General features: G+C 37.9%; 3 protein-coding genes across 4 annotated transcripts; all 3 read right to left on the reverse strand.

Moving 5' to 3' along the window:
• Nucleotides 1-401: 401 nt before the first annotated feature.
• Nucleotides 402-2056, reverse strand: LOC104088537 (uncharacterized). The gene is made up of 3 exons (XM_070193031.1): nt 1436-2056; nt 1057-1330; nt 402-904 (listed from the first exon to the last, which is right to left on the reverse strand). The coding sequence occupies exons 1-3, from the start codon at nt 2054-2056 to the stop codon at nt 402-404; spliced, it is 1398 nt and encodes a 465-aa protein (XP_070049132.1).
• A 2990-nt stretch (nt 2057-5046) lies between these two features.
• LOC104088518 (two-component response regulator-like APRR7) lies at nt 5047-14636 on the reverse strand. Of its 2 annotated transcripts, XM_009593216.4 has the most exons (9): nt 14370-14636; nt 13510-13975; nt 12046-12207; nt 11805-11938; nt 11363-11524; nt 10588-10771; nt 10101-10497; nt 9178-9973; nt 5047-5869 (listed from the first exon to the last, which is right to left on the reverse strand). In XM_009593216.4, exons 2-9 carry the CDS (start codon nt 13829-13831, stop codon nt 5855-5857), a joined length of 2172 nt encoding a protein of 723 aa, XP_009591511.1. In that variant the 5' UTR covers nt 13832-13975; nt 14370-14636; the 3' UTR covers nt 5047-5854. The 2 variants fall into 2 exon arrangements, with proteins under 2 accessions (XP_009591511.1, XP_070051214.1); XM_070195113.1 differs by lacking the exon at nt 14370-14636 and having other exon boundaries at nt 13510-14155.
• A 5193-nt stretch (nt 14637-19829) lies between these two features.
• Nucleotides 19830-22283, reverse strand: LOC138904525 (uncharacterized). The gene is made up of 4 exons (XM_070193032.1): nt 21631-22283; nt 21428-21565; nt 20933-21383; nt 19830-20684 (listed from the first exon to the last, which is right to left on the reverse strand). The coding sequence occupies exons 1-4, from the start codon at nt 22281-22283 to the stop codon at nt 19830-19832; spliced, it is 2097 nt and encodes a 698-aa protein (XP_070049133.1).
• Between the last annotated feature and the right edge of the window lie 940 nt (nt 22284-23223).

The following is a 23223-nucleotide window of genomic DNA, read 5'->3' on the forward strand; positions in this document are numbered from 1 at the left end:
CCTAACCATTTCTCCAACTATACTTTCATTTCTTTTTCATCAGCTACTAGGGCCTCAGATTGACCAGGATCCTTCATTTGTTCTTGCAAAGCAATTAGTCTTTGCCTACATACCTTGATCCGATCACCAAAGGCATTATACTTATTATTGTTTAACACCTTCATAGCCTGCTTCACTCTTTTTAGTTTCTGCCAGACATTCCTCATATTGTTTTGTTCCTGTGGCCTCTCCTATGCTTTACTTACTATCTTTATAAACTCATCATGTTCAACTAGATGATTTAGAAATTTGAATGGCTTAGGACTACAATCTTCATCCTCCTCCAGTGCTATACTCAGTGGGGAATGGTCAGAATAATGTGGATCCATAATCCATACCTCTAAGTGTGGCATGGACAACATCTATTCAGCATTAATCAAAGCTTTGTCAATCTTGATATAAGTGTGTCTATTTGTCCATGTAAAGCTCCTTCCACTAGTTTTCATTTCTGTCAATCCAATGCTTTCAATAAACTCATTGAAGTCTTTGACCTCCAGCTCGTGCACAGGATTACCAATTGGTCTATCTTCCCCTAATCTAATGGCATTATAATCCCCCATTATCAACCATGGCCCTTGCTGTATAGAGTGTAATCTTGTCAGTTCACCCCACAGACTTCTTCTATCTTCCAAACTATGCAATCCATATACAGTTGTAAAAGTGAACCTCATATCCAATCTCCTAACATAAACTGAAGTGTGTATAATTTGAGAAGTTCTACACAACTCTATGCAGTCTATTTCACTTGAATCCCATAGCAACCATATTCTTCCTCTACTACTATATTCATAGTTGTCTAAGCATGCCCATCCAGGTGTAATTTTTCTTATAATTTGCATAACCTTCTGTTCTTTTATTTTATGCTCTAATAATGCAATCATATGTACTTTATTACTTCGAATGAACCACTTCACCTATTTTTGTCTAGGGGATTTATTTAAGCCCCTTATGTTCCAAGTTACTAGCTTCATACAGGTATGAAAAGGGGTTGCATAGTCCCTTCCTGCCCATTATTACCTCGCTGTCTACTTGTTCCTTCCTCCATTTGTCTTGGCATTGCTAGCTGCAGTTTAGACTCTGTGAGAAGATTAAAACCATTAAGCACATTGACTGCATTAACTGGTTGCCGCTCTCTGCTTCTAGCTACTGACTTTCTTATAACAGTCTGCCACACTTGTTCTTTATTTCCTTTCAGTGCTCCTATACCAGCACTAGCAACCAATGTACTAGTGCTAGCATTTCCTTCAATATTAGGCTCTATCAACTTCGATTGCTCCTTAACAACAATTTCCTGCACTTTGGGTACAGGTTTAGGTTGTCATTCCTGTTTCTGCTTTGCATTCTTAGCCTTCAGTTTTGGTCCTAGCTGCTCATCTACTCTGCATTTGTGGCCAACTTGCATACATTTAGTATAGAACTCAGGGACCCAATCATATGCTATTTCCTGAATAAACTCCCTCCCATTTGGATCAGTCACCTTGATGGACCTAGGCAACTCTTTAGTAACATCCATTTCCACCAATACTCTTGCATAGGAGATCCTATCAACTTGAGTAGTACAAGCATCAACATATAGAGGGATTCTCAAACCACTACTTATCCTACTTAGTGACCTATTTTCCCAGCAATTCAAAAGCAAATTAGGATATTTGACCCACACTAGTATAGTTTGAAGCACCTCTTTATTGAAGTCAAAATTAGCAGACCACATTTTGACAATGATAGGCTTGTTATTCAACATGTGAGGTCCTGAATACATCACTTCATCCCTATCTTCAATAGAATTGAAACGAACCACAAAATATCCATCATTGTGAAAATACACCTTAGGCTTTGCTACAAAGTTCCATACTGAAGCAATGTACCTTTCCATGACACCTATTGTTGGACTTCCTCCAACAACATACAGAATTAACGCTTGCTTCCACTTCTGAGTCTCCTTCTTAATTTCTTCCTTGCAGAGTTCCACAATCAGCTCACCATTTTTTATAGTTGGTGCAATAAAACTCAGATCCATACCTTTTGCTGTAAACTTCGATCCCACGAATAGATTTGCCCACTATTTCTGCCCTTTATCAGCCTCTATAGAAGGCAAATTCACTTGAGGTTTAGTTATCTCTGTTGTAGTCCCTTCCCCCTCCCCCCCTCCCAGTTCACCAGTAATTGGTACAGAACTCTTACCAATTGTCACATTTTTTTGCTTACATTAGGGCTTGCATGTATCATCGGACCATTAACAACTACTTTACCACTATGATTACCCTTATCCAGTGGAGTTTTCATACCTTCCTTCGTGGTTGACAATGGCGGCCACTATTCCATTGGAGCTTCCCCTTGATCTCTAACCATATTGCTCTCATTCCTCATAATTGGAGTGTTTGTTCCTGCGTAATCAGTTACTTGGCTCGTGGTTGCAATTCTCTTCAATCGTCTCCTCCCCATGGCAGTTGGCGTACGTTAGCACATGCACTCTAACGTGCGCTGAATGACACATAATAATTTAACTGAAAAAAAGTTGATAGTTTAGCGGGGTTTTTAAGCCCGTTTGGCCATGAATTTCTTTTACTTTTTTTTTGAAAAAAATTCACTTTTGAAATTTTCGAAATTCATGTTTGGGCATAAAATTTTTAATTTTCACTTAAAAATAAATTTAAATTTTTTGCGAAAAACTCCAAAAATTTATTTTTCAAAATATTCACTCTAGATCACTCAAAAAAATAATTCTAAATTATATTTATGTACAAACACAACTTTAATTTTCAAATACCATTTATATGTTATTTTACAATTATTATGTACAAACGCGCGCCAAGTATTATAGTAGTAACTCTTTTATAAAAGCACAGGCCACTTGCGTTTTTTCTCGAAAACCCAATTATTCGACCTCTAACCAAATCCCTCGGCCGCCGAAGCAAAAAGCAGAATGAGAGACTATGATTATTCCGATGAAGAGAGTACTGACGACGAGCGAAAGAAGAAGAAAAAGAGGAGAATTACTGAAGAAGAAATCACATTATATATAGCTAAGAAAGCACAGAAGAAGGCAATGAAAGTCGCGACAAAAGCTGAAAGTACAGAAAGTTTGCGGTTACTCTAACGATTCAAATCCATTCGGAGATTCAAATCTGAACGAGAAATTCGTGTGGAAGAAGAAAATCGAACGAGACGTAGTCACACTTGGCGTGCCGCTCGATACCTTCTCGATGAAGGCAGAGAAGCATAGGCAGAGAGAACAAATGGCCGAAATCGAAAAGGTGAAAAAAAGGAGAGAAGAACGAGCAATGGAAAAAGCCCAACGGGAAGAGGAACTACAGTTGTTAGCTAGAGAACGGGCCCGGGCCGAGTTTCAGGACTGGGAGAAGAAAGAAGAAGAGTTTCATTCGATCAGAGTAAAGTTCGGACCGAAATTTGCCTCCGTCAAGGCCGTGTTAAGCCCATTTGATGTACTTATAAAGCAGTTAGAAGAAATAGATGAACCTTCTTATGTGGTGTTTCAAGGATTAGGTATAAAAGAAATGGAGGAACTTGAAGAGGATATAAAATTGCATATACATTTAGATAGGGAAACACAACACCTATGCATATACAGTATTGGGAAGGGCTTTTGGTGGTGTGTATTGATTCATTGCCATTTGCCAGCATATCGCCATATACATTACTTGGTGGGTAGCAAGTAAACACATGGAACTTAGGGAGATATATATGACACATCCCTGAAACTTTAGAACCTTAAATCTCATTTAAGTTATTCCGCGATCTTTTATCTTTTTAATTTAGTTCAAAATAAGTGTTTATTTACATTATCAAAAAAAAATTAATTTTATTTTATAAAATTTATCCTTATTTACATATTCCAACGTGTCAAGTTAATAATTAATTAAGATTAATTTAATAAATATATTTTTTTCCTAGAAATTCGTATTTCCTTAATAAGTGTATCAAAGGTAAAATGGTGACTTAGTGGAAAGGAGGAAGTATTGATTATTAATTATCAACATGCAATGTCCATTGAATTAAATTAATTACTCCGATATTTTTAAATTTGTCTTTTCTTTCTCTTCTTTTTTCTTACAATGGCTTCGTCTTTATTTTGTGCTTAGTTATCCAGAAGGGGAAAAAAAGCACCGGCATGGTTAATTCTTTTAATTGGAATCAATATTGACGATCCATTCACTAGATTGCCGACGATCAATTTAATACAACTGAATGGTGACGGTCATAATAGGGAGCAAAATCGAAGGAAAAGACAAAAAGAGAATAGAAATACTACCCCCTCCGCTTCAATTTGTGTGGTAATTGACATATAAGAAAGAATTTTGTTTGAAGCTTGTGATTTCAAATATGGTATGAAATTTTTTGTGAAATGAAAAAGTCTAAAGTTAAACTATCTTCACATATAGAATTTGTCGCTTTTAGGAACAGACTAATAGAACAACGGGTAGTAATTTGTGGAAATGGTCGAATAGCCATAATTAGGCATCAACAAGCACATGGGTGATAAAATCAAAACTAGACTAGTAGCTCAAAGCACAAGCAATTTACGTAAAAGGTTGCTCCCTTTTTGCATTATTGTAGTCAACTATCTATAGTAGAAAGGATACGATGAGTTTGGGATAAGATGGCTCTGCAGGAAAAGGGAGACAAAACAAACAGAATATGGAAGCTAATCAAATGGGTGATTACCTTCTTGGTAAGTACCGACCAACAAAAGACGAGAAAAAGATAAGCATGAGGAATAACCAAACACCATTTTCCTTGTTTTGTACATGAGGTCAGATGGAACCCACATGCTCAACTTTTCTTCTTTCTTCGGTAGTATTTTGCTGATTTGTGTAGGAAGAAATAAGCTTCAAGCCTTCAAATAGCAACCATGTAACATGAGATACTAAAACATTTCATGGCAAAGAATGGTTCATACCAATTCGCTGAAGAGATCCAATTGTTGCTGGAATCCAAAATGCTAAACAGAGCGGAATCCGAGCGTCAGAATGTCATACACACAAATCGATCAAAAACAGAATCAAACCATATATATTTTGTTCATTAAACACAGATGAAGAGTGACAAGTTGTTATTATAGAAGGCAACAGCAGAACACTCCCCCCCCCCCCCCCCCCCCCAAATAACAAGTCACGATTACTGGCACAGTGAATATCTGCCAGGAATAAATGGTTAAATCTGACTATATGTTTTACATGACCAGATCCTCACAGTACAAGACACTATTATGAACAATAAAACTTGATGCATGCAGGATCAGGAAGTACGACTCTAAATCATCATTCTGCAGTATTACTTGGGTTGTTTAGCTCTGACTGCCGCAGAAAATATCCTCGATACAGTTCTGCTATCCTCTTTCTGTTTGGTACCGAATCAAAAGATACAATTCAAGGAAAAAAAGATTACTGCGACTACGCTATCCTGGCACAAATGTATGGTTTAGCCATTTGACTTCAGCAAAATAGCAGAAAATGAAGAACTTCATGATTGTTGCATGCAATTTGCCAGATAGCTTTTAGGTCTACAGCTCATGTTCTCTTTTGAGGTCACCTTATTCCTTCTAAAATTCAACTCCCTACGCATATAAGGCACTCCTATCAGTTTCTGAATGTCGGCATGCAAGATACAGCAGGAAGATTACTGAAACTGGAAATATGTGTGTTCCTCACAATCAACTGTATGATGCAGAGAGGTAGTAGACCAGCTTCAACTAGTTAGGATCACTTGACTTTGAAGCAGAAAAATCAGTTCTCTTACAATTTGCTCAAGAGGTTCATACATGATGCTTCAAGTACTGCCTATCTGAATTTAAAAATTACAGTCCATTTCCCTGCAAAAGTAACAGTTTGATCCACGATGTTAGTTATCAGTTTATAACTTAGATAAAAGAACATAGAAGTGTCATTTGACATACATACTCAGCTCATTTCATACTCAAAAGAATCAAACACCAACAAAAACAACTATACCTCAGTCCCAAACAAGTCGAGGTCAGCAATATGAATCCTCATTTCTTTCTATAAGCTCTACTCAAATCATCATCATTACCAAAATCAAGTAAAAATAAATAAATAAATAAATAAATGTATATAATAATAATAATAATAATGATAACAACATTGAAAATTCTCTAGCATCTAAACCTATTCCCAACTAGTAGGTATCAACTATATGGATCTTCCTTTCTATTGTGCCCTATCTTTAGTTAAGTCTGCATTGATTCCAAGGATTTGAAGGTCTTTCGAGATAGCTTCCTTCCTTATGATTTTGGACCTACCCCGTCCCCTTTTAACACCTTCCCTCACTACAGTTTCACACCTAGGGACCGGTGTATCTATAGGTCGACGCAGGACAAGACCAAACCATCTCAAGCAACATTCTCTCATTTTTATCCTCAATGCATGCTACTTGCACCTTCTGGCGAATGTGGTCATTTCTAATCTTATCTAATCTTGTATGACCGCAATCCCACTTAGCGTTCGCATTTCTGCAACACTAGTTTTGCGGATATGTTGGACTTTAGCAGCCAATATTCACTACCATATAACATAGCCGGTCTTATAGCTATTCTACGGTACTTACCTTTCACTTTGGTAGGCATCCTTTTATCACTTAACACCCCGGTAGTACTTCTACATTTCAACCATGGAATCACACATGCATAAGAAATTTTCATCCATCCATAACTATTTTAAAATGTCCTCCAAATTGGCATCTCGTTCTTTTGGAATCTTTTGAGGATCCAAAAGCCGCTGAAAACTTTTAAACTATATTGCTAAAGTTAACTGTCACTTGCACGTCAAAGTTCCAAGAAGCCTATCCCTCCGGGAATCACATAATCAACTCCCTTTCCTTCTTTTACTTCTTCTGATGTGTCTTTGTATTTTGGATTCAGAAAAACCTGATACTGTTGGCAGCTAAGCAGGTTAAAAGGAAAAAGTTTCTACTGTTACTCCTTCCATCTCAATTTTTTTAAGCATCTTTGACCAGACAATTTAAAAACGGAAGATTTCCGACACGTAAGCTAGATATACATAAAATATGAAAAGTACTCTTGTAGCAAACGACTTGTTTTTGATTCCGTGGGACCTTCAACAAGTCACGTCAATGCAGCATGGAAAAGGTAAATTGTCAGCTTTTTAATATAGAAAGGTGTCAATTAAGAGCGCGAAGCAAACTGGAACCAGGGGAATATACAGAGCCATTTATTCATCAAAGAGGCACAAATATAAGTAAATTTGGAACTAATATTAGAGCATATGAAGAATAAACAGTGACTATACATACCTTTTACATGATATAGCCTCTGCAATCAGTGAAGGATTGGTATATTCTTCCCACTATGAGTAGAAACTTTTGCAGAAATTAATGGACTTAAATAAAAGTAACTCGACTTAAGTTTTGTTTGCAGCCTCTAATTCTAGAATATTACTATAAGCCAATGGTTTTATCCGGTTGCCAAAAGCAGCAAACGAAGAGCTCCTTTTTTAGTGCTTTAAGCCTTTAACCCAACTATGTGGAGACTTGGATCTAGACATGGCTTTGCCTGATTTGACAACAGTTTACTATTCGGATCAATGGGACTCAATACGTTGCACTGCATCATATTCTTTAAAAATAGCTAATGCATGCTTCTTTTGTGAAATAACAGTATCATTTCTCCATTAGGTGACCTCAAACCAGGAAAGTATTTTAGATTTCCTAAATACTTGGTTTGAAAATGACTGGTTTGATATCTTTTTTAACTGGATTTTCTCATAGTCATTGGCTAAAATGGTTATGCCATCTACATATAACACCAAATAAACACATTGACCAGGTATGACAATAGTATACTGACTGATCTGCTTCCTTATGAATAAAAATTGCACTTTAACCATCAATTTATTTTAAATTGATCCAAAAGTTTCCACTTCCATCAAGATAAATTAAATTTTCAGCTCTTGCCTAATTTATTTCATGTCAATCTACTTGTGACACCTAATTTTATGTGGAGGGAGTACTACTTGTTAGAAAACTACAACAGATACTATCATTTACCAACGAATTAATTTAAGGGAGTCATGGTCATAAGATGACGATGAAATTGCAGAATTATACTATTATATCACGCTGTGTCTGTGTGCAATGGACTAGAGTAGAAATTAACTCTAAAGCATAAGAAATGAACTTGGCTGCCTTCCGGATCTTTTGGATTACCCATGATCTAAAACAGGGTGAGGTTTTCTCTACAAAGATGTACATCAGCATGCGAGGGCTATTTCAAAAAATGGAATGGAGAAGATTAGTGTGTAATAATCAGGGGATGCCCAAATGGACATTTATTCTCATCCTAGCACTGCATGGGAAGCTACCTACTAAAAATAGACTAGCTAAGTGGGGAGTAGTCACTGACAAAATCTGTCCTCTGTGCAACATAGAAGAAAAAAAGTATATCCCATCTATTCTTTGAGTGTAATGTGTCTGTAAACATCTGGAATAGAATACTAATGTGGCAAGAAATTCAGAGGGTGGCAAGAAATTCAGAGGGTGGCAGGGCATTGGCAAGAAGAAATCAGATGGGCTGTGGCAAATGCTAGATGAAAGTCTGTCGCAGCTGAAGTATATCAAATGTCTCTAGCAGGGTGCACATATCAATATATGGAAGGAAATAAATTATAGGTGCTTCCAACACAAGCAGCGAGACAGTGATGTAATGACAAGGCAATTGATCCAGGATATCTTTTAGAGGGGAAGTATGAAGAATCAGTTGAACTTCTATCCTTAGAACTTATATGTGTAACAAGCAATAGCGACTAGGAGGGGAAAAGAGGGGTGCAAGTTGTCTGCAGATGTTAGTTAGCTAAACTCTGGGACCTGTTTGTTCAGAGTTAGCCCATTTTATGTTTTTTTCTACACCTTGAGCTGTACATATTTACGTTTTGGTTAGTAAAATTCTTTATTTACCAAAAAAAATAAAATGAATGGCTGTTGAGATTTTATGTGTCTTATAAAAGTGAATTAGGAGACTCTCAGTGTAATATGCTGATGCCAAAGGTACTTCAGCACAAAGATTCACAAGAAAAGTAGGAATAGGATAGGTCACTGATGAAAGCAAGATTAGGATAGATAAGCTACAAATGGTATGTTCCAATATACCTTTTTCTTAAAGCTTCTTTCTTTCTTATTCTGATGAAATTTGGTCAAGGCTGCTGCTTTCGCAAGTTTAGAAGGATCTATCGTACTTCCACAACCACTGCCACTGGCATCACCACTTCTATTTTTGCCAGCTAATCCATTATCACTTTCCCCATTTGTGCCTCCAGCATTTATAGCCGTGCAGCTTCCATCATGCGCATTGCTTCCGTGGTTACTACCAGAAGCACTTCTGTTCAAACTCTGATATTCAGGGTTCCCTTCACAAGGCCTAGCTAGAATATTGGACGAAGTGCAACTTGGTCCACCCACAGCCAGTTTTTTCAATGAGCAATCAACATGGTTGGAAGTGCAATGCTGATCCAGGTCGTTGACATGATGATATCGGTGGTGCTGATGAGGGTGCTGAATTAGGATGTCAGTGTGAGAGCCTTGCTGAGCAAGATTGGCTGTGGCTTGCATGTTACAAGGCTTAACTTGTGGTCCTTGCTGAGGGGAGATTCTGAAGTCAATTTTTACAGGCTTGAAAGCTGACGATGGTTGCAAACCATTAATTGTCGATGTTGCTTCTGACTTATCTCTAGAAAGGAATAGTTCCTTAGAAAGTTTATTAGTAGTGGATCCCAGATCTATGTTATTGCCAATTCCATTTGAGGTCGGATGTTGTAATTTCTTATTTGTATGAGTTGGAATATCACATACCAACTCTTTCTTGGCAACTTCTTGGCTATTATCAATTAAAGAACTACTTAGGGTGATCCCATGAGGAGTCCTAGTAGGGTTTGAGGACGAATTATACCTGCAAAATGGCCCACCCACAGAGCAAAAGGTAAATTGCTGAAAGTTACCCATCCAACAAAGGAAGTCAGCAGTAGCTCTGATAAAATAGTTTAGAAAGCATAAACTAGTAACTATTGTCTCCAAACCTTGAGAAAGCTGAAAGATCTGATCTTCTCAAAACATTGCGATCATCTTGAGCAGCTTTTCCTGGTTCTTTTGGTCCTCTTAGCCTTTTCAAACTTAGCTCAAGAACTGGCTGTTTAGATTCATTAATGGATGCATTATTGATTTCTAATACAGCTTTGTTCAGCTCTCTGCTGTCACTCCGAGGATGAGTCGTCTCAGCAGTCACATCATGATATTCAGTGGATGGACAATTACCATCTAGATTTGCCTGGTGTTTATCCATCTTAAAACTGCTTGCATTGGAATCTATTTCCAGCAGACTCTTCTGTTTCGCACTAACAAGTTTGAATGGAATCTGAATTGCATTTTCAGATTGTGACTTCTGATTTCTAGGTATGCCTATGAGGTAGGGTTTTCCTTTTGCAATGAAACACATGATAGATACATTTCAGTCAACCAAGAGAAGCTAGAACCAAAGAGGAGAAAAAGATGAGTAATAATCATTACCAGGTTTTTCTTCTCCTTCTTGGCATTTTCTTTTGGCGTTTATGTCTGCGCTCCTGTTAGCAGCGGTTTCTGCATTTGAATGAAGAACCTGTGCACAAGTGCTGTCTGAACACTCTGGTAACATATTCTGTGGAGGCACTGCCTGAGAGCTATCAACTTCAACAGCTTGCTTTATCCAGGAACTCTGCATCATAAAAATTTCAGACTCGGGAAAAAATATTATTCAAATCATTATGTACTTCTATTGGTCATTAATCATTGGAATTTTAATGCTTAACGGGGATACCATTATAGAACTATTATGTTGAACCGTAATGATAATGTGACTAAGGAAAAACACAATAAATTTTGGAGTTTTTACTTCTTTCCTTTCTGTAAGAAACTTATATAAGCACTGGTTTCAATTGCTGGGACATCTAAAATTATCTTAACTCACAATGGACTAACCAATGCACTCTTAACTCAAATGAAGTCTTATATTTCTACCTCGTTTATTTTCTGCAGAAATTAGTGTTCTAATTTCTAAATGTGTCAATATACTGTCTCAGACTCTCGTCTACATGTACTAATCAGTAGAACATTCCGAAGAAAAAAAAAGGAAATCACCTCAATTATCTAATGCTTCAAATAAATATGAAAGAGGAGTCCTAGCCCATTTTGGAGACTGTTGCTATCATTTGTTATTTTCTGCATATGAATAAATGACAAATAAGCTAAAAGGCAGATTTTGCACAATGTTCTTTTATTTTTAGTGAAGTCAACCAAATGGCAGTACCTGTGTGCCACTACCATCATCACTGCCGTTACCAGCATTTAGGTCGTCGCTCCCATTATCTTCCCCGCCATTGCTACCACTGTTGTTTTCAGACTTCTCACTGCTTTTTGATTTTATAGATTTTTGGGTTTGAGTACCGCTTTCGCTCCCGCTTCCACTAGACTGAGAAAATGAAAACAAATCAATCACATTAGTACACCAAAATACTGGGAAGGCTAGCTTTAAAAGGTGAGTACAGACTACAGAAATGGCATATTACACACAACTAAAGAAACAGCCAATAACTAGAAAAACAGCCCACTGAACAAATTAGCAGAGACTAATCTCCATAACTAACACTAACTGATTATTTAGGTATGTTGATGGACATCAATGCATCATCCATTCATTTTACACCAAGAAGCTTACAAGAAAAATGATATTGAGAGTAATGGTGTCTCACACTGTGGCATCTTCTCCACACATGCTGCCACAAGTTCTTAAGCTCATTCTTCCGTATAGGTTTTACCAGGAAGTCAACTGCACCTTTTGACAAACACTTGAAGACTAAACCCATTGAATCGTGAGATGACATCACTACACATAGCCCTCATCAGGTGTTAATAGTATCAATTCAAAATTAAACATGGTATAGTAAGAGTTTTACAATAGAAGAATTGGCCAAACTAGCAGGGGTTACTTACTGATCACAGGAATAGTCTTGCGTGTGTAGTGGCTCATGATTTTGCATAGAAGGCCTAAGCCTGACAAACAAGGCATTACAACCTCTGTTAACACTAGATCAATATGATTGGTCAGGTTTTCCAGTATCTTCCAAGCTTGCAATCCATTGGCTGCTTCTATAACTGCAAATAACAAAGGTTTATGAGATGATAATAAAGAATACAAAAGTGGTAAGAGAGCAACCACACAAAAGATATTTACAACAAATACAACAGATACTACTCATGCATTTAAAGTGTAATAAAAAGGGAAAAGCATAGAGAACGAATTAGGTTCCTCTGACCAAATATCACACAAAATGAAACTTGAAACATCATATTAAGTTGAAGTGATATATTTTTCAGTATGAAAATCATGAAAGATTTCTGCTGCCAGTATATAGCTTCATCCACAAGATTCACAAATTTAGATACCAATTAGATGACCACAACCCATTTATATTTTAATTTAGAATGGAACTAAGTTGCTAGATCAGGAGAAGGATTTCAGCAGCTCTTCAGTTGCAGTTGGCTGCCCTTCAAGTAACTCTAGTTACATGGTATAGTAACTCTACTTACATGATATAGAACATGGTTAGCAGCATCTGAGACAAGCATAAAGAACTATTTAATACTAACAATTTTTTTTAAAAGCAATATTAAATTGATGTTCTGAGGGGAAAAAAAACCCCACATGCATTAAGTTATACAAATATTTGAGATCTTTCTCTTTGAGTCATTCTGAAGTAGAAGAGGGGTAAGATCCTTGCAGAATCGCAACTATTCATTTCATTCGTTACTGGATTTCTCTTTGAAAGCCTTTGTCCGTGTCTTTTCATCTAAATCAGAAATTTAAGATGATTTTTCAACTTGATTGATATGATTTTTACTCCATATATTCCACTAAATTATAGCAGTTATTTCAATTCCTTTGTTACAATAGTTGTTTTTGTTGCATTACACATGCATTTTTTTATTTTTTCTTCATTAGTGCTTTCCTTTATTAAAGCAATACTTTAATTCTGCTTCGCAATTAAAGCCCCAAAAGACTTCAGCTTTAAACTACTCTGGTATCCATCAGGTTGACAAACAATGGCAACCCATTATGCAACTCAAGTTTAGCATCTAGTGATAAAACATGCAAACAAATATACTGCAAATGATACCTCAATATCCTTGTTTAAGTACCCAATATTATAAGCAATATCCGATTGGTCGCAAATAGTCATAACCAGAAATTAAAACAAACTCAGATGTAAAATCTCGCTAATCTTTCAGCCAGTTGTATTTGAATATTGCAAGATAGAGTTGAAAGGATAAAAGGAAAGCTATGCAGATACAAGAACAACCTAAGTTTTTTTAAAAAAAAATCCAATTTTAACTATTTGCTAACATTGCATCAAGCTAAAACTCAAACTTGACAATAGTAAATAACACAGAACTAACCTTCATAATTGCAATTTCGAAGTAAAGCAGAGACGACATGTCGTGTAGAATCATCATTCTCCACCAGCAGCACTTTAATGGAGGTGACATGAAGAAATTGTTCCCAACAAACTACCGACCCTTGACTCTGTTGCTGTTGTTGCAATTTCAAACCACCTTGAGCTTGCAATGTGTTCCCTCTCACATCTATTCTATCACTATTGGTTGTATTAGTGTTAATCTTATTATCCTGAACTACATTTAGCCTCTCATGTGAAATCCCATCTCCAATAACCTTGTCCTCATCTGGCATTTCTCTTTCTTCATCACCAACTATTGTCATTGAAACACTCCCTGTGAACCAGATCCAAAAATACTAATGCAAAGGAAGATGTGGTACCGGCATAATCTCTCATAAATCCTTGTCAGCTAAAACAAACTGTGCATTGCTTCTTCATCAAGAACCCAAATTCTTCATAACACAAACCTTCTCAAACCCATTCCACATTAGAAATGTTAGACGATTAATCGAATAATCGAGGTAAAAACACAAGGTAAATTTCTTCTCATCAGCCTAAGCCATTACCATAGTAGGCAGAGCTACCGAGTACCTAGGTAGCAGGTACCCGGCGGAATAGACAGAAGTGCGCACAAACTGACCCGGACACTACTGTCATAAATATACGATCAATTGAATAACAAAATCAATAATATTGAAATACTACTTAATAATTACACACCAAACCCTAGTACTAACCAGCACAGAGACTAATACTAAGCATATGATACAATTGCATAGCAGAAAGACAGATACCAAAAACAAAAATAGACATACAGCTACAATATATACTTGAATTTGATGATAATTAATAGAGACGCACCTTCTGAGGTCATCGAGAAAGCAGTTAAAGAGATTGCTTTTTCAATCGAAATTCCGTTAAACCCAGCAAAAAATAGAGCAACTGAGTCATGATAACTGATTTGGAGAGAAAATTAGTAATTATATCATAATGAATTTTACAGAAAATTAAGGAACAGATATAGAAATGAATTGCTTTATCGAGTAAAAACAAGAAGGGGTTTCTAACTATTTTTCTCACAGGGAGATTTTGGTTGTGCGAAGAAACACTTTACTATATCCACGGAAAGTTAATTATGAGGTAATAATAAGAAACTTGGAAGTTGGGACGAATCGAAGCGGATGACGTGGACAAAATGTAGGCCCCATAGTATCCACGTAGGATGAGATATGCCACGTCAGTCAGTATACTGAGGAGAATCAAAAGAAGGGAGATCGAGGGTTTGGGCCGAATCAGGACATATTTGAAGGACTGACACGTGGCAACTGCTGAGTATTTTTCGGTATTTTTCGACTTAAGAGACAAACGTCGACGTCAAGTGGGTTGCACAGTTTCAGTTTGCCTTACCATGCCTACAAAGAAATGAAAAGACGGTTCTGACGGCGTTAGATTTTCGTCAAGTTACATAAATACCCTTTGAGAAACCATGTGGTTAGGCAGAAATATCTAAAAGTGAATATCTGCACGGGCAACTTTTGGTTTGTAATGTGCGTACACACATTTTGGTATACACCATTCTTTCAATTAATCTCAGCCGTCAAATCATTTATCATGTCACCATCAAGTTTTCACAATAACGTCAAATTCTGCCAAATTGACAAACAATTACTATGATTCAACGTGCGTCATTTAGGTGTAGAATGTCACCTAACACTGGTACTCTATCATTAAACTTGTATGACTAATTTTTCACCAAAAGCTTTCATGTTACATTTAATAACATCAAAAAGAATTTCATGAATTATTCAAAATCACATGTTTTTATATGTACTTTTGATTCACGTTACAATCTTTTTTTAAAAAAAAAAATTGTGTCCACTTAAAATAATTATTTAAATAAAAATGGAAAGAATACTTTCTTATAATACTGTAGACAATAAATTTGCGTCAGGAAAATAATCGAGACTGAAAAATATTGCAACAATCGTAGTATTTTATTTCAAATTTCTAAGTGTACAATCTCTATGAATCCTCTGATTCTTCTTTCCAATAGTAAATAAATCCAATGGCCTTTGAGCTTGATCTTGAATCTAAATTTGTTTTCAGGAACGATGATCTTGAATTCAACTAGCACGAACTTTAATTTGAACTCGTACTCCTTGAATCTTGACTTGTTCTTCGTTCTTGAGCTTGAAGTTTTTCGTTCTTGAGCTTGAATTTGATTTCTTGAACTTGAACTTGATTGCTTGAAGCTTGAAACTTGTAGAGAAATTTGTGGCGTTTGATCCATGAGCTCTTTCTTGCTTCTTGTTATAACTTCTGGTGTCTTTTCTGGGTTAAGAAGACCCTATTTATAATTGTGGGAGGGAAGAGTTATGATAAGAATAAACTCTTTCCGATCAATCAAATTGAAATGTGACATGGCCGCAATTTGATTGGCCAGAACATGTCACTTGCACATGTGGCGCGATTTCATTGGCCTTTTAATGTGACTTGGCATGCCTTGTCATTTTGACACGTGGCATGATCCTATTGGTTCTTCTGCTTGACTTGGCGTACCACGCCATATGACACGTGTCACCGAATTGGGCCTCTAGGAAGATGACATCTTGGGCTTAATGAAGTGGGCTCATCACTTTAGCCCAATGGATTAAGACTTATTTTTTTAATCCATATATATGGATTATATAATTAAATCAATTATATTAGCCCATAATATTTGTTTGGACCAATATATATTGAATTTAAAATATAGTCCAAATTATTTTATCGATTTAGATTCGATAAAATTTAAATGTTTACAAATGCTCCTACTTCAAAATTTCTCAAAATATCAACTTATCAAGGACGAGGCTTGAAGTACGGTGTTTAAAAGAATGAGCAACTCGCACGTCCCTTGTCATAGAGATGAAAAGCTATAAATTCTCAAGCTTTTCAAATTAAACCGTTTTTTCAGTGTATAACCCATGCCAAGACCTTAATTTAAATCAACTAATTCATGTGAGCAAATAGCAAAATCAGAGATAAGCTCATATAAGACAAAATAATGCATGGAAACTCTATGGGCTTTCATTTGCAAAGAACTGAGCAACTCAATATGAAAAGATTTGTGAGTAGTTTCCGCATTAATGTTGGACGCGTCGACGACTGCTTTTTCCTCCAGCCTTTACGTGGTTTAAACAAGGAAGCTATTTGATTCCTTGTTGAAGTCAGCCACTCACGCCTAATCCATGTTGGGGACAAACTATAGTTGCCGCCTTAGCACCGATCCCATATCGACAAAAGGATCTTCAACGTCACCTTTCACCACTTATATAAAGTCGCCTGCTCATGTTTATTGAGCATAAACCCGCAGCATTCTCAAAGTCGATCTTACTTCAGACTTCTAACCTTTAGGAAGCCTACGCAAAGGTAATTTTTTTTCGCTTTAATTCTTTTGGGTTTTCTGTTCTTTTTTTTAGGTCGAACGAGAAGAATTTGTTCTTGTTTAATAAGATAGTCCATGCATGAAGAAGATAATCTTGGGGTACGAGGGGATGAGTACTTATCTTTGTCCGAATATCGGAGAGATTACTCTCAATGTGGCTTGACTATCGGAGAGATTACTCTCAATGTGGCTCGATTATTGGAGAGATTACTCTCAAAATGACCCGACTATCGGAGAGATTACTCTCAAAATGACCCGACTATCGGAGAGATTACTCTCAATGTGGCTTGACTATCGGAGAGATTACTCTCAATGTGCCCCGACTATCGGAGAGATTACTCTCAAAATGACCTGACTATCGGAGAGATTACTCTCAATGTGGCTCGACTATCAGAGAGATTACTCTCAAAATGACCCGACTATCGGAGAGATTACTCTCAAAATGACCCGACTATCGGAGAGATTACTCTCAATGTGGCTTGACTATCGGAGAGATTACTCTCAATGTGCCCCGACTATCAGAGAGATTACTCTCAATGTGCCTCGACTATCGGAGAGATTACTCTCAATGTGGCTTGACCATCGGAGAGATTACTCCCAACGTGCCTCGACTATCGGAGAGATTACTCTCAATGTGGCTCGACTATCGAAGAGATTACTCTCAAAATGACCCGACTATCGAAGAGATTACTCTCAAGAGACTTACATGTCCACCTTAAGATTGGAAAATATAATTTTCTTTTAAGGACAAACCCACGAAGAGGCCAACTTAAGATGCAAAGGGACTTATATGTCCACCTTAAGATTGGAAAGTTATAGTTTCCTTTTAAGGAAAAAACCCACGAAGAGGCCAACTTAAGGTGCAAAGGGACTTATATGTCCACCTTAAGATTGGAAAGTTATAGTTTCCTTTTAAGGACAAATCAACGAAGAAGCCAACTTAAGGTGCAAAGGGACTTATATGTCCACCTTTAGATTGGAAAGTTATAGTTTTCTTTTAAGGACAAACCCACGAAGAGGCTAACTTAAGGTGCAAAGAGACTTATATGTCCACCTTAAGATTGGAAAGGTATAGTTTCCTTTTAAGGACAAACCCACGAAGAGGCCAACTTAAGGTGCAAAGGGACTTATATGTCCACCTTAAGATTGGAAAATTATAAAGCTTCAACTTGAAGACTTCGTGGACTTGACGACATTGACTTGAATATTTGGAAACTTTGAAGATTTGACGGACTTTGCAGACTTCAACTTGAAGAGTGGCGAACGTGAAGACTTCAACTTGAAGATCGACGGACTTGAAGATCTCAACTGGGAGACTTCAACTTGAAGACCGACGGACTTGAAGACTTCAACTTGGAGACTTTGAGGGTTTAAACATTTCAACTTGAAGAGCAGCAAACTTGAAGACCGGAGGACTTAAAGATTTGGTGAACATGAAGACATAGTAAATCCCTAAACTTCAGTGCAAATACTTGGTAGCCTCCTAAAAGACTATAATCGCCCTATTGAAGATACTGGTTTATCATGAAAGCTTGCCCCCTCTAAGTCATATGAGATCCAAAGTTCAAAAGAAGAATGAAACTCCAGCCTGATTTTCAAGTGTTGTTTGAATGAATTACTTCCATCATACTTCATTTGGACAACGACTAGGGCAATATGTATCTTTTGAACTGATGCGACTAAACTCAGAATGAGACTCTAAGCTGCATACGTACTTCGGTGAAGAGGATCAAGTCATACCGCTATTCAGAATGGGTGATTTTTATTATTATTATTTTTATTTTTTATGTCCTAACTTTTGCCTAGGCCACCCCTTTTGAGGTTTTCAACCTAGCGGACTTTTTTTTATATGTCCTAACTTTTGCCTAGGCCATCTCTTTCGAGGTTTTCAACCTAACAGACTTTTTTTTTTTGGTGGTGGGTCGTATACAGTTTAGACTCATGCGGGCCAGGAGTGTAGAAACATGCAGTTTAGGCTCATGCGTCAAGGAGCGTTGCAACTTCAAGGATAATACTTCTTCAAAAACTTGCCATTGATAGGGCCGATTCTCATGCCATCTGCACCAACTAGCTTGTAAGCCCCACTTGAATAAGCTTCTTGTACTACATATGGCCCATCTCATTTTGAAGTGAACCTCCCTATAGGTTTATGGGAAGTAATTATGGGTCTTCGTACGGCAAGGACTTGATCCCCTACTTGAAAGGATCTCGGGCGAACTCTTTTATTGAAGGCGCGAGACAATCAAGCTTGATAACATTCAAGACTCTGTTGGGATTCCAACCTCTTCTCATCAAGATCCTCCAACTCTGCTAATCGAAGTCGAGCATTTTCTTCATCAGTGATCCCTTCTTGAATAGCCATTCGTAATGAAGGTATTTGACGCCCGAGTGGCAAGACGGCTTCGACTCCATAAATGAGTGAATAAGGAGTCGTTTGTGTTGGCGTGCGGTGAGTCATCATATATGGCCATAGATATTCTTCCATATGGTCATTCCAATCTCGTTTGGATTTGGATACGACTTTCTTTAACAAGTTGCATAAAGTTTTGTTGAATGCCTCAGCTAGACCATTGGCGGCAGCATTGTACATCAAAGAGTTACGTTGCTTGAAGCCAAAGAGATCACAAATCTTGTTCATCAGAAGGTTGAGGAGTCGGGTGCAACACTTCAAAAGGTTGATGAATAAAATTCGCATGGAATTGACAAGCCTTGCATCTTCGAACGTAGTCCAAGCAATATTTTACCATCGTTGGCCAATAATATCCCATCATTTTTATATGGAAGTGGAGCTTTGGTCCAGACTGATGTGACCTACATACCCCATAATGTGCCTCTTGCAAAGCTTGGAGTGCTTCTTTTTCTTCCCCTAAGCATCACAAGAGTACTCCCTCGAATTACCTTCTGTATAGAGTATCTTTGTAGTAAAGGAAGCGAGGTGCACGACGACGGATTTCAGTCCTTCTCCTTGGATTTTTCGAAAGTATCCCATAGCATAAGTAGTCGATAATGAGTTGTTGCCATTCTTCTTTCTCAACTTCAGAAACAGCGACAAGATGCTTGAGTTTATTTTCTTCACCTTCAGCCTCATTTGGCGGCGGTACTACCCATTTTTGGCAGACAGTAACTTGTGCTTGATCAGGCAGAGTTAACGACAAAGTTAGGGCAGCTAAAGCAACAGCCTTCTTATTTTCTTTCCTTGGCACATGCTGAATAGTCACATCACCGAGCCACCTCATTAATTTTTTAGCGTAATCATGATATGGGCGTAGTTCAGGCTTCTTGACCTCGTAACTACGTAGAAGCTGATTGACCACTAACTGAGAGTCACCAAAGACTTGCAATTGCAACCGCTTCATTTCGACAGCCATTTCAAGCCCAAGTATTAGTGCTTGATACTCAGCAACGTTGTTAGATCTGAGTTGCGTCAACGTAAAAGAGTAGGGTAGAACTTCACCTTGAGAAGTGAAAAATACTACACCAGCACCAGCTCCTCCGCGATATGCAGCACCATCAAAGTACATCTTCCATGGAGGCTGAACTTCAATAACCATTGCGTCCTCATCAGGTAGTTCGTCAGTTAGCTCCCAACCATTAGGTATAGGGTGATCTGCCAAGAAGTCCGCTAACGCTTGTCCTTTTATAGCCTTTTGAGGGATGTATACGATTTCAAATTGTTGAAACTGGAGGTACCACCTTGCTAGTCGCTCACTAAGGATAGGTTTGACATCACGAACTTGATGGGATTTGTACTAGAAACCAAACGAACAACATGAGCTTGAAAGTAGTGCTTCAACTTTTGGATTACGAAGACTAGCGCCAAACATAACTTTTCAATTGGCGAATAATTCAGCTCATTTGGTGTCATCATCCTGCTCAAGTAGTAAAGGGGGTTTTCTTTCCCTTCACTATTTTCTTGGGCCAACAACACTCCAACAGACCTTTCTTATGTTGAAATGTATGATATCAACGGCTTTCCAAGTATAGGGACTGCCAAAACTGGAGGCTTCATCAAGCAGGATTTAATGTTCTCAAAGGCATTGCTACATGCTTGGTCCCATTTTAAAGGGACACCTTTCTTCATAAGGCGATTGAATGGTTGGCACCTCCCATCTAGGTTTGAGATGAATCTCCTAAGGTACGCTAACTTTCCTTGCAGACTTTTCAATTCGTGAATATGCCGAGGCTCAGGCATTTTCAAAATGGTATCCACTTTGGCTTGATCAATTTTGATCCCTCTATGTCGGACAATAAAATCAAGGAACTTTCCAGAAGTAACTCCAAAGGCACATTTCAATGGATTCATCCTAAGTTGGTACCTCCGGAGCAACTCGAACACCATTCTCAAGTCTTTCAAGTGGTCGCTCTTCTCTCTTGATTTTACCACCAAGTCGTCAACATAGCATTCGATATTCTTGTGAAGAAAATCATCAAAAATATTCTGCATATCCCTTTAGTAAGTAGCACCATCGTTCTTCAAGCCAAAAGGCATTACCTTGTAGCAATAAATGCCCCTGGGGTATGGAATGTAGTAAGCTCTTCATCTTTTAGCGCCATGCGAATTTGGTTATAACCTGACGAACCATCCATAAACGACATTGCCTCATACCAGTAGTAGCATCGATCATCAGCTCTGGAATAGGAAGCGGGAATTCATCTTTGGGACACGCATTGTTGAGATCCCTGAAGTCGGCGCACACTCGAATCTGGCCATTCTTCTTCCTTACAGGGACAATACTTGAAACCCATGTTGGGTATTTAACTTCACGAATAAAGCCAGTTTCGATGAGTTTGTTAACTTCGGTTTCAATCAAGGGAACTAAGTGCAGCCTAAAGCGCCTTTGGGCTTGTTTAACAGGGCGAGCATCATTCTTGACGACAAGGTGATGGACTGCTACTTTCGGGTCCAAGCCAGGAATCTCTTTGTAGCTCCAAGCAAAGACATTCCTAAACTCCTCGAGTAACTCAATATAAGTGTTTTCTTCATCAACTTCTAGTAAAGAACTTAGGTAGGTGGGTCTTGGTTCTTCATCGGTGCCAAGGTTAACTTCTTTTAAGGCATCAACTGTAGTCTTCAATCCTTCTTCAAGTTCAGGTGGAGCATCTTCTGCATCTTCATCTTCTTGAGAGTACCCATCGTTAAAGGATATGTGATAATACGGTGAAACATCCTCCAATTTTGCATTATCCTCCATTGAAGATGGAACACCATTCTCGCCTTGTACAGTAACATGATACGAAGAACCCACACTTTCTTCATCTTCGTCGTGTTCCTTAGTGTAGACCACATTATATGGCTTTACCTTCAGTACTTCTTTGCATGAAACCACAAGTTTTGTTTGTCGCCTCATTCTAGAAGGAACCAAACTTTGGAAATCCTTAGAGATCTTCTAAATTTTGGGCGAAGCGGGTGTTCTTGTATTTCGCTAATTTCTCTAGAACTTATTCCCCTTCTTTAATGGACCCAATCTCTCAAATACGGAAGTTCTCACAATTGATTTTTCCAAGTCGATCAAAGACAGAAGGCTTGTTAGAAGCGGCAGATTCATCTTCTACAGTGATATAATTGTTGCTCGCCCTTCTTATAGAGATGCGCACTGGTGACAGTTGCTTGTATCCCAAACATTCACGTGGTTGTCTCGTTGCAGCTTCTGATGGTAGTTTCCCTAACTTTGATAGCTCATTAGTATTGTATCCAACTTTTATAAATAGCCTGTAAGCATTAGGATCAAAACCTTCATCTGTTCGCTTTATAGGGAGTGCCACATTTTGCAAACAATTTTGGGTCACAAACCCTGTAAGCGGTATTGAGAACGACTTTACTACCTCAATTCGTTTGACCGGAAGAGTTAACCCATTAGCATGTTAGTTTAGAGATTAGATGATTCACCTCCATCTTTCTTCTTTTTAGGGACGTATTGAACCGGATGAGTTACTTTCTTATCGTGAGACACAATGTTCCCTTTATGAGACTTATTTTGGTTAGGGCGTACATTCTCAGCAACAACTTTGGTTTTGTCGGCAACCACCTCAGCTCTCTTAGCCGTGGACTCGTCATCCTTGTCATTCATGACATCATCAGCTTTTAGCTCATTTACAATGCGGTTCTTCAAGTAGAACTTTGCATCGACAAAGTGTGACTCAGCCTCGGTGAATGGCTCGTCATTAGCAATTATCTTCTTCTCGACTTCACCTTCGTAGTATTTCAAACATTGATGGTAGGTAGATGGAACCACTTTATTCTCATGTATCCAAAGCCTTCCAAGCAAGATGTTGTATGAAGTCTTTGCA

This window comes from Nicotiana tomentosiformis, chromosome 2 (genome assembly GCF_000390325.3).
Source record: "Nicotiana tomentosiformis chromosome 2, ASM39032v3, whole genome shotgun sequence".
Lineage (NCBI taxonomy): Eukaryota > Viridiplantae > Streptophyta > Magnoliopsida > Solanales > Solanaceae > Nicotiana > Nicotiana tomentosiformis.

What these genes read in the sequence shown, in the direction of transcription:
- LOC104088537 (XM_070193031.1), bottom strand. Translation starts at nt 2,056, where the DNA reads ATGGATCTGAGTTTTATTGCACCAACTATAAAAAATGGTGAGCTGATT. An exon ending in TCTATACTAAATGTATGCAA is followed by an intron (nt 1,331 to 1,435) that starts GTTGGCCACAAA and finishes CCCAAAGTGCAG; the next exon opens with GAAATTGTTGTTAAGGAGCA. An exon ending in AGGAACAAGTAGACAGCGAG is followed by an intron (nt 905 to 1,056) that starts GTAATAATGGGC and finishes TTGCATTATTAG; the next exon opens with AGCATAAAATAAAAGAACAG.
- LOC104088518 (XM_009593216.4), bottom strand. Translation starts at nt 13,831, where the DNA reads ATGACAATAGTTGGTGATGAAGAAAGAGAAATGCCAGATGAGGACAAG. An exon ending in CAAGACTATTCCTGTGATCA is followed by an intron (nt 11,939 to 12,045) that starts GTAAGTAACCCC and finishes GGCTATGTGTAG; the next exon opens with TGATGTCATCTCACGATTCA. An exon ending in ATGATGGTAGTGGCACACAG is followed by an intron (nt 10,772 to 11,362) that starts GTACTGCCATTT and finishes TTTATGATGCAG; the next exon opens with AGTTCCTGGATAAAGCAAGC.
- LOC138904525 (XM_070193032.1), bottom strand. Translation starts at nt 22,283, where the DNA reads ATGAGGCGACAAACAAAACTTGTGGTTTCATGCAAAGAAGTACTGAAG. An exon ending in AAGAATGGCCAGATTCGAGT is followed by an intron (nt 21,566 to 21,630) that starts GTGCGCCGACTT and finishes TTCCTATTCCAG; the next exon opens with AGCTGATGATCGATGCTACT. An exon ending in CCTGCTTGATGAAGCCTCCA is followed by an intron (nt 20,685 to 20,932) that starts GTTTTGGCAGTC and finishes TTTGGTTTCTAG; the next exon opens with TACAAATCCCATCAAGTTCG.